This window comes from Cariama cristata, unplaced genomic scaffold (assembly GCF_000690535.1).
Source record: "Cariama cristata isolate BGI_N322 unplaced genomic scaffold, ASM69053v1 scaffold7289, whole genome shotgun sequence".
NCBI lineage: Eukaryota > Metazoa > Chordata > Aves > Cariamiformes > Cariamidae > Cariama > Cariama cristata.
The window spans coordinates 2638-13643 of record NW_009636266.1 but is presented as its reverse complement, the minus strand read 5'-3'; the positions used below and the strand labels follow the sequence as shown (position 1 = coordinate 13643).

The following is an 11006-nucleotide window of genomic DNA, read 5'->3' as shown; positions in this document are numbered from 1 at the left end:
TCTTGTTTCCTTAGTGGCTCTCAAATGTACTATCTTCTTTTTCAGGGATGTGTGCCACTATCATGCTGTCCATGCCTGCTCTACTTATTCACAGTAATTAGACAGTGCCCACAGACTGAGACTGGAGCCTCACTGAGCCAGGACAGGAGGATCCTAGGATAGGACATCCTTGGATAGGAGACTCTCCTTGTGCCAAAGAGGTCCCAATCTAAACAGACAAGTGACAAAAAATGGTGGAAGGTAAGCTGTAATTTATTTTTTTTTCCCTTACAAACTAGGGAGCAAGGCGCAGATTAATGAAGTCAGCTGCTGGGTCATTTTATCTGGTAAAGCAAAAATACATAATTTCCAGTATTTTTTGTACATTTTTTTCCTCTTTTGGATGTAGTGATTTAAGAGACTACTAGTCAGAGATGGGTTGGTGCCCTGCAGTCAGAATGTCTTGCCCTCAAAGGCCTCCAGGTTGAAAGCTGTATCCAAGAACCTTCTGAGCGACACCAGATGCATGTTCTTGTTGCCTGTGGCAGCTGCAGCAGCAGGCTCTCGGCCAACATACCTTTGTGACAAAAAGAATTGGGCACACAAATGAAGTGAAAAGAGAGACTATTTTGACACTTACAAGCATGAGAACACGCTGCTAAATGCATTCATGTCAGCTTGGCAGATTTGGACATTTAAACATCAATCTTTCTTAAATAAAAATCAATCTAAGTTGCACCATCAGTTATACCTTCTGGTCAGCTTCCCTCTCTTTTCCCCCTCCTGTCAATATTAAGCTGCATCTTCTCCCCCATCCCTCCCAGGGCAGTCAGCTACACCGTCTCATAATTAGGTAACTTGCTTTTGCCGATGAAGACTCTTATTCCTCCGACAGCTGCATGGGCAGATCTGAGAGTCAATCATCTAAAACAAATGCAAAGGTACCTAGACTGAGCTCTTATAACAACCATTTCCTCCAGAAACCTAATATTTGGAATGAAATTCTTAAAAAAGACAGAATCTTAGACAACAAGAGAGAAAAATCCAGGAGAGCTAAGTGCTGTGCTAAGTGGCAATAAATATAGAGCTAGTTGCTACTGATTTTCTTTTAGAACTACAATGAGGGGCAAGATATGCATGATGTATTTCAGAAACAGTCATCTAGACTTTTCCTTCCTTCACCCAAGAACTCAAACTCAGAGGTTTTGATTTATGAAGAACCTGACTTCCCCATGAATAACATCCTCAAATCAAAACCAAATTTAAAAGGAAAAAAAAAAACAACACCACAACAAAACAAAAAAAAACCCAATCAAATAAAAGCCCAGGAGATAGACCAATTGTTTAAAGTCTCATACCATATAGGCCGAGTGTGGTTCACAATAGTGCGGAAACGAGGTTTGACATAATCATAATATCCACTGTTTTTGTGTTCCTCCTGACACCAAACTAGATCAGCATCTGGATACTTCTCAAGTTCTTCCTTCAGCAAGTCAAAGGGGAATGGTGAGATCTGGAAAGAGAGGGTAATAACTGGCAAAGCTTCCTCTCACATGGTGTTAGCCCATGGTAGAAAAGCCTTTTACCTATTGGGTATTATGACCAACCACTGTAATTAACATATAATTGCTGTATATTCTTTAAAGTGACTCATATTTCTTTAATTGATTTCATGCTGGCAGAAGTGAATACACACATATTTTATATAGTTGCACCAGTATGAACAGAAGTAGGTCATAGTCCAGATCTCCTGCATTCCTACAGTTTTTCTAGTGAAGTAGCTGTGACAATACAAGTCCTTAATTAGCGAATGACCATATAGCTGCCAAGTGTACTACTCACAACATTTAAACCTAGCAGATTGGATATACAAATTTAAGGTGCCATCATATTGTAACCTTCACTTTGTTATGTTGTTCTGGAAAAGTCATCAAGCTTTCCAGATCTCATTGTCCAGTATACTATTGATGTGTTCCTTCTCCACAAGGCCGTGAAGGATTAAATAATGTCTTGTAAGATGCAAAGTGCTATAAAAATGCTACCACCATCCTTTCTGGCAAGCAATATCTATTTAAAAGCATAAGAACCCCTTGCTGAAAGCCTCCTCAAGGACTCTGTCTTCTGAGGATGAGGGAGCTCACCTGTTCAAGTCTGGTTATAGCTACTTGTTTCTCCAGGTCTTGATTCTTTCTCTCTTTCACAAGATCATAGTATACTTTTCCTGTGCAGAAAATCACTCGCTTGACCTCATGTGGTGCATGAGCTGCCAGCCCATTCTCAGGAATCACACGTTGGAAAGTGGTACCTAGTTAGAACACAAATTAGAAAAGTGTTCTCAGTGGAACTGATATTGTAATAAAGCAGCCCAAGAAACAGTCCTTTACTGAGCAAGCAGTAGGCCGCAATGATCACAGGATTCTGCTCCCTCGCTATTCCTACTTTTCAGACCAGTAATTCTGCTAAACTGACTTTCAGCAGTTTAGTTTCAAGAAGTTAAAAGATGGTCAATAATCCACTCTTTCACGCTTAACAGAAACATATTAACAGTGGATTCTTTTTTAGCTTTGTGTTGTGCATTACACCTTTAATTTTAAATTGATTGGATAGCTCACCTTTGATTCCATTTATTTTCAGAGAACTACCTGAAATACTGTTTCTTCTTTCCAAGATTATCTCAATCATGTAACATTTATATAGGTATAGAAAATTTTAGAACATTTTTATATAAAAGCATAGCACATATTCATAATGCAACTAAATCTGGCAACTGCAGAAATATTTACACAAGCACACACATTACTGCCATATATTTACATGCTTTAAACCTCTGTTTGAGGGCTAAAACGGCATTAGCCGAAGGAAGAATCAGATAGTACTGAGCCATATGTATAAGTGATAAGATACAATTTCAGATGCATATTCTCACTGTTAGACATCTTTTCCCCTGTGATATCATCTCCCAGGAGGACAATTTGCTTGGGATACATGAAACTGGAAGAGGGACTTCGTGGTCTAAAAGATCCTTTTCTTTGCTCTCTCATGTGATTGATTAGAACTATTCCCACATTAACCAACTGCAAGGTAGCAGACAGCAGACCTCCCAGTCTGAATCAGCACACGCACTTACAAGGAGAATAAGCTCCTGTTTGCACCATTTATCTTGGGGGAAGAAAAGCAGCTGCACAAACATATGAAACAGGAACTGATTTATGTCAGAATTATCCTGTCTCACTGAACAGCAGAATTAATCTTAAAAAAGACTGAATCTGCGCTTCATTGGGTCAGCTGGAGTCAGTCTTCCTATCCTTCTCAGCTTTCCGTTAAAAACAGAGCAAAAAGAGTTAGCTGAGAGCCAGCGATACTTTACTACTTGCTGTCCCCTTCAGCAGAAACCTGAAAGTACATCAGAATTCAATGTTAATTAGAAGTTTGGCCACTATCGAGGGTTAGCCTGAAGCAGAAGGGACTCCCAAGACAAAGTAACAAAACACAATCCCTACAGAATTTCTAATCTGACTCATTCTACAAAGCTGTTAAACACTAATCAAAATCAGCAAATGCCATTGCTTTAGAAGCAAACTTTACTCACCTACAAAGAGGAGATAATGCAGTATTTAGGCATGTTTATACACTGTAACTTGCTTTTAAAAAACTGAGCAGTTACTCTCTTCTGAAAGCAGTCAAGACACCTGCTGGAACTGGAGGTAGACCACCACACCTATGCACACTCTGTCACTCTGAACAATTTCTTTAATCACTCGCTCACTACATTTCACTGCATTTCCTCAGGCCACTCTAACACGTTCTAACCAGTGCATGGCAAGACAAATCACTCCAGTTTTTGGTATTACCTCTGCAGTCGCTACATATCTTTTGGTGCTGATGGCATGCCAACAACAGCTAGGGTGGTAGCCTACAGCTCTGAACTCACTGATCTCACCAGAGATCACTGGTGTGACACAGCAGCCCCAAAACCCAGTATTGTAAGAAGAAATGGGCCACTCATTCTTCTAAATTGGCACAGTGTGATTACAACCTATCCCTCACATCTCAGGGGGAAGGGCAGTACAAAGAATAATTTAATTTTTATATGAAGAAAAAAAGAGAGGAGGGACCTAATAGCCTATTGAGGGGAATGTCCCTGCAGAGAGGGGAATGCACTTTCCACTGCCTTTAAGATTAACAGTTGGTTACAAGATAAGCCTGTTAAAATCAAGAATACGTACTTGAAAGCAGACTTTTCAGCAAAAGTCCATGCTAGATCTCACTACAACAGATCCACAGAAATTACGACAAAGGAAAAGGCAAACTCTCCAGAGAAGATAATCTTCTTCACAGTCTGACATGCGACTTGCTATAGCTAATAATTTGTCCATAATATTTAAGGTGACCTACCAGACACCATTTCATCAAAACTGGATTTAGCTTCTGGATGCCTCAGCAGTGACTTGGGTGTCAAAATAATCAGCTGAAAGACAGAAATTTTTCCAACACTCAGGAGCTGCTTTACCTATATTATTACATGCAACATTTGTAGCAGTCTTCATACAAAAACCACAAACTGAATATGCTATAGATCAAATTAATGTGAATAGCAAACACAGTAAATTATTTTTTCCTGTTTGAAAGCCTAGAAAGTTTCAAAGTTATTCAAAAGATTTGGGTAGTCCACTCCCTTTAATGGTTCTCAAAAACCATTGCTTATGCTTCTTTTAGAGAACAAAATCAAACCACAGGCTATGAACCAATAAAACATCCAACAGTTCTATCTTAGGTTTTTGAAGCCCCAGCAATTAGACATGCAGATTATAGTTATGCAATCTGTTAACTACATATTGTCTTGACAAGTTCATCTGAAGGTCTGCACAGCCAGAAGGAAGTAAAGCTGAAAATCAAGTTTTAGAATCCTAGTAAGTCAGAGCTGAGTTTCATTCCAGCAAATCACCGACTTCAACCTGTGTTCAATTAAGGTTTTTCACCAACAATTCTTGTTCTTTTCAGCAGTATGTCACATGCAAACAAAGACCCCTCTTAATGTGAGGGTTAATATAACTAGAATAATCAAGTCCATTACAGTAATTTTACCGGTTTTCTGAATGGCAGCAAGATCTGTCTTCTGAGGACGTGAAAGTAATTGGCTGGAGTTGAACAATTCACCACAATCCAGTTGCATTCATACAGCTGGGAAACTTCAAACTGCTCACTGAACTCCTGACAGAGACATTAAAGGCATTAGAAAAATGTCTAAAAGATCAGAAAAAAGGTTTGAAAGCCATCCTTTTTATTTCTGACACTCAGTAACTCCCTTTCTCAAAAAACTTAATTAGCAGATTTCTGCTGAGATAATATTATTAGCAAGGGAAGCATCCCTACAAATCATTCTCTTCTGTTTCTACTTCTTCCTAAAAACATATGCAAATAAATGCAAAAAGCTCCCATTAATTTCTGCAAGCTGGGAAGTCCAGGAAGGAAGGGTGAGGAGGACAAGGACTTCAGTAGGTGGAAGAGACACAAAATAGAACCCCTTTGAAAGAATCTTAAAACTGTAATTTTTTGAGTGTATAGTTAACTCACTCTCCCATTTTTTGGTAGGTGTCCTGTCCTCTTATACTATTTTAATATATAAATTTCATATGTTTTATATTTATGTATTTTATGAATTTTTAAAAATCTGTATCTGCATACATACATATTAGGTAAGCATATATATAGGTAAAGGTACAATAATCTCATTACAGATCGGTACAGCATCTAACACGATTTCCTGGTCCATAGTTTGAGCTCCTGTCTTCTATCATAAAACTTATAATTCACTTATTACATGCAATTGACAGTGCTTAAATGTAGTCAAACAGGTCTTTATTCTGACAGTACACTGACAAAAATCACTTTTAGATGAGAGGAACATGGCTTTGGAACTATTGTTGGCCCAAGGGTAAAAAACTTGGGGCCAAAATTGAAGCATCCATTTTATTTTGCCTTTTTTTTTTTTTCCTTTTAATTGGTGGGCTTTTCAATTAATGTATAGCAGTGTTTCTTAGGAAATCTGCAGCGGGAAGTGGATGCCCAGTATCCTCTAGAGCTATGCACTTTATCTGTAGAAATGAATGACAAATGTACGAAGGTCTCAGCTGAATCAAATTTAGGAGTTGCTTATTTTCATGCTCCCAGCAGTACAATTTAGCTCCACTGCAAAAAGCCAGGAGTAGTCTCACTTGGCCTCCTTTAGAAATTGGCTGGAGACACCTATTTGCAGCACACACAGCAATATAAACAAGTAGAATCACTGGCCCTGAGGAACAGCAATAAAAAGATCATGCTGCCAGAGATTAATTGTATATGACCTCAGCTTTGCAATGAAGGAGCACATACTGCATGCTTCCATTACTTTTGCTGGGATCAAGTTAATGTTACACCAAGTCTTGAAGCTGAATCTTAACCCACTCTACCTAGCTAAAAGGATGCTTCTTACAAAAAAAAAAAATTTGAGATGTGGCCTGAAAAAAAAGGATGTGGCCTTTGACAAATCTACTTACTGGATAAGCATCAGAATCATCATTGCTCATCTGCAGAAACCTCTCAGGCCTGGCTGATGAATGCTCTGGACCCTGGTAAAGGTATCATTTAAAACAACATTAAAAAGCCAAATCAGCCGTTAGACATCAGTCTAGGTCACTCACTGCGTAAGTACCTCCTGTCACCCTGGCAGCTCTGCACCAGGCTGCACACCTGCCCCCCCAGCTAAATGCATCAACAGCAGCAGCAGTGAGAAAAGAGGATATACTGCAGGACTGGAATTCTTCGTCTTCCATAAACTGTTTTCATGGAACATTAGGTTTCACATGGATTTTCCAATGCTTTTACCAGCTGCAAGTAATTTCTAGCCTCAGTATAGCTGCATAGTGAAGACCAGTGAAAGTGCAGTAGGTCCATGTGACCACAAGAACAACCTTGCTAAATGCAGGGCACAAAGGAGGAGAAACGTCATGAAGAGAAACACTGTGTGCCTCAGTGTACTGCAGTGACTCACACTTCTTTGGTCCAAACCACACTTGCATGCTGAACAGGAGCAAATACAAAGTTAGCTGCCAACTATCTTTGCTATATTAGCAACAGCAGCAGACTCAGGATCTCTCTCCTACCATTGTTCGCTGTTCAGTACAGCACAAAATAGCCTAGATGTATGCTTCAGCTAAAATGGATCAAAATACATGTACACATTATCTGCCAAATTAACCTATGATTAATTTCTACCTCCTCAGGAGGTATTTTACATTCTGTCAAAGTACTGAACACTCACATCCACTGTCTCACTAGCGGTACCCGAGGCAATTTCTTTTAGTGTACAGCCACTGAGAGATCAATTTTAGACTGGCAAAACATGCATGCTGGTCACAGACAATATCAGGAATAAGGACTGTAACAATCTTATCTTCCTTCTCATGTCCTTGTTTATAAAGGATGAGAGAAAGCTGTGAGTAGTACGAGAATGCAGTATGCTTTTTTATTTATTGCTAACACTAGCAGCCTCTGCTTGTTCAAGTGACAGTTACTGTTAGGAAGGACTTTCATTTTGGAGACAGTTGTAAAATATTTTAACCTAAAGACAAACTATTACGCCTCTCAAATCTCTCCATCACTCCTAAGCTAATGATGTTCATAAAGAGCTTTTTTCTTTATATGGCTGTCTCTCATCATAACTTCCTCTGTTGAAACCTTAACATATGATCTCCAAAATCACTTATTATTTTGACAGCTAGTAGTCCACCTTGATTCAACACATCATCCTCCCCGATTCCAAGTGCAGGATTCCAGAATCCTGAGGAGGCCATGAAGATGATCCAAGGGCTGGAACACCTCTCCTAGGTCCTAGGAAGACAGGTGGAGAGTTGGGGTTGTTCAGCCTGGAGAAGAGAAGGCTCCGGGAAGACCTTAGAGCAGCCTTCCAGTACCTAAAAGGGGGCCTACAGGAAAGCTGGAGAGGGACTTTGTAGCAGGGCCTGTTGCGATAGGACAAGGGGCGATGGCTTTAAACTGGAAGAGGGAAGGTTTAGATCAGATATTAGGAAGAAATTCTTCATCATGAGAGTGGTGAGGCACCAGCACAGGTTGCCCAGAGAAGTCGTGGATGCTCATCCCTGGAAGTGTTCAAGGCCAGGTTGGATGGGATGGGGCTTTGAGCAACCTGGTCTGGTGGAAGGTGTCTCTGCCCATGGCAGGGGGGTTGGAATGAGATGATCTTTGAGGTTGCCTCCAACCCAAACCATTCTATGATTCACTCTACTTCATGGACTAAGGGAATTCAAAGGAAAAAACACTCCACTGGCAACAAAGGAGTAACACAAACAACCAAGAACTGTGCCTTCCATAATTATTCTTTTGAAGTCTGTCTCCACTTTGGAGGTGCCAAATAATCTGGTCACAGATAACTAAGGTCTTGCGAACAAGAAGCAAAACTGCGCAGAACTATGGTGCACAGTAACAGTTCAATATTGCAATAACTTTGCTGTATATATCTATTTGCTGTAAATCAAATCCTACGCTAAGTACAACCTATACATGCACATAGTGCTTCACAAGCACACTGAATTCAGTACACTGGAAACAGAGATGTTACTAGCAAACAATTACAGGAGAGACAGGTGAGGCTTCCCTAACATACACACATACGCTGCCCCAGCAACAAACTCAATCCAAAGCCTCAATGTTCACATCCATCTTTGATTTCTCTGCTGACGCCGCCAGTCAGATTGCCAGCAACTGCTGCGTGGGATGGGGTAGGGTTTATTTCTACTGTGACCACCTACCCAGTGAGCCCTATACTGAATCCATTAGCTACTTTCAGATGAGTCCCCAAGGAGCCATAAGGCAGCAGAGTCTTTCAATCACAGCCAGCTTGCCTGTGAATGCATGACCCAGAGGTGAAGTGATCCATATCCCATTACGAATCCTTCCTCAAATCATTCTGTCCCCAACACTGTAGTTACAGAGAGAACACCACTGTTGTAATGGAAAGCTCCTCTGGGAAGATAACTGATTTCAACAGCCTGGTGGGATTCTTAAATATTCCGAAAACACCTGACACTAGTAGCAAAATAAGTGTGTTTCAGAAGATCTGGGAAAATCTTAGCTACCAAGTGGCTAAGAGAAAAGAAATATTAACTGCATTGTAAGGAGCAGAGCACCAGCTCCCTTCAGCTGAGTGCTTCCTTGCAGAGGACCACACCTCTTGCTGAGGGCACATTCAGGCTGTCCCTCAGGATTCATTTAAAAAAAAAAAATTAATTTATCAAAACTCTTGTGAACAGCATCAGATCCTTTATTCTTTACGCACAAATGGCTATGGAAAGCCATTCATAAGGTATGAATGCACTCCAGTATATCAGGACAGGATTACAATTGAACGGAAATAAACTAAATTGTTTGTGAGAATGGAAATGACGCAGTTTGTTGTGAAAGGGTGTAGAGCATTTATAAAGATCTACTTTATAGTAGATAAAGTAGATTGCTACTGTGGCACATACTATGCTTTTCTTAATAGAAAACTAGGAATATATATGCATCAATTAATGAATGTTAATGCATTTGAAAAGGAGAAAATTAACCTAGCCTGACATGATGTTCATCTAACCTTTAAAAATAATTTAAAAGGTTTGAAGAACAATTCTACAGCCGATACGAACTTTGCATAGCATTATATACAGAGCATGCCCATGCTGTTTCCCTCTAATACACTGTCTAGTTCCTCCTGCTAGCCACCAAAGAGAAGAGAGTCAACAGCTAGTGAAAACATCTTCCTTTTCAGAAAGAGGGAAATTTCTTATTGTACTGAAGTTACCCAATGTCAATGATTTTTGAAGAAGTTTTGAAGTTGTTTCATATCATTTCTTTGTAAGAGAATTTAGTGCAGCATTTACACAGACATACTTCACGCAAAATAAAACCAAGTAAGTACTGCTAGACACTAATGATTTCTTTCTTACTGTACACTAAGAATCCGTCTCTTTAGGGAGGCAGTTTTTAGACACAAAAAAAGAGAGAGAAAAAAAGAAAAAAAAGGGGGAAAAAGTGGTATATGCCACTAAGAAGGACACAAAGCTAAGAACTCAGAAATATTTCTCAGGTTTTTTTGGTTCTCACCAATCAATCCATTCACATTCTTTTCTGTAGCACTGAAGCAGGCCAACATGCTAAACAGTGCTTTCCCACCCCGAGCTTCGTATCACCATTGGATCCCCAAGACACCTTTGGCTTTTACAGCCACAGAGGAAGGCACAGTAGCTGGCATTTCCTTCCCACACACGCCAGCCAGCAGCCCTCACCATTCCTTCCATTCCGTGCGGCAAGAGCAGGACAATCCCGTTGTGACGAACCCACTTGGCCTGGCCGGAGCTGATGAACTGGTCTATTATACACTGTGCCGTGTTGTGGAAGTCACCAAACTGGGCCTCCCAGCACACCAGGGCATTGGGACTTGCCATAGCGAAGCCAAGTTCAAAACCTGAGAACCAAACAAGTAGGAGACTTAGAAAAGAAACGCTGAGAATTCTGTTCATTTCTCATTAAAAACAATAAATTAAAGCAAAACCTAAATTAAAGCATGAACTGGATTTTTGTAGCCCTGCTATAAATCACGCAGTTTTCCGTAGTACCATTTCCATCAGAAAGATTAGCAAATAACATTTTTCCAGTCCTGTTTCCAACCCTTCAAACTTTTCCTCAAACATTTAAATATCATAGGAGTTTTTTAATGAAAAACTGAAACCCCTCCCTCAGCTCAGACTTTTGTGTGACCTTTTCCTGAGAGCTCACTGAGGTAGGTACTATCTTTTCCTGTAAAAATCCACTTACGGCCCCTTACTAATTCAAGAAGCTACTCGTTAATTTCATTACTTGCACAGCCCTGCACAACATTGTCTTCCCCCCGCCCTGCCTCTCATATGCAGGTGCTGAACAAAATTATTGGTGACATGAACCTTCAGTCTATAGACAGGATCAGAGTCTTCAGGTCTTCCAAAAAGCCTGAA

General features: G+C 40.1%; 1 protein-coding gene across 1 annotated transcript; it reads right to left on the bottom strand.

Annotated features, from left to right (window-relative positions):
- Nucleotides 1-297: 297 nt before the first annotated feature.
- Nucleotides 298-10535, bottom strand: LOC104167559 (2-oxoglutarate dehydrogenase-like, mitochondrial). The gene is made up of 7 exons (XM_009707854.1): nt 10302-10535; nt 6516-6587; nt 5065-5190; nt 4375-4447; nt 2121-2284; nt 1338-1492; nt 298-556 (listed from the first exon to the last, which is right to left on the bottom strand). Exons 1-7 carry the CDS (start codon nt 10533-10535, stop codon nt 433-435), a joined length of 948 nt encoding a protein of 315 aa, XP_009706156.1. The 3' UTR covers nt 298-432.
- Nucleotides 10536-11006: the final 471 nt, after the last annotated feature.

Bases quoted from the DNA above. Each gene is read 5' to 3' on its own strand.
- LOC104167559 (XM_009707854.1), bottom strand. From the start codon at position 10,535: ATGAACAGAATTCTCAGCGTTTCTTTTCTAAGTCTCCTACTTGTTTGG. The intron at 6,588-10,301 runs GTGAGGGCTGCT...TACCTTTACCAG, and splicing joins CGCACGGAATGGAAGGAATG to GGTCCAGAGCATTCATCAGC. The intron at 2,285-4,374 runs GTAGGTCACCTT...TGTTCTAACTAG, and splicing joins TTTTGATGAAATGGTGTCTG to GTACCACTTTCCAACGTGTG.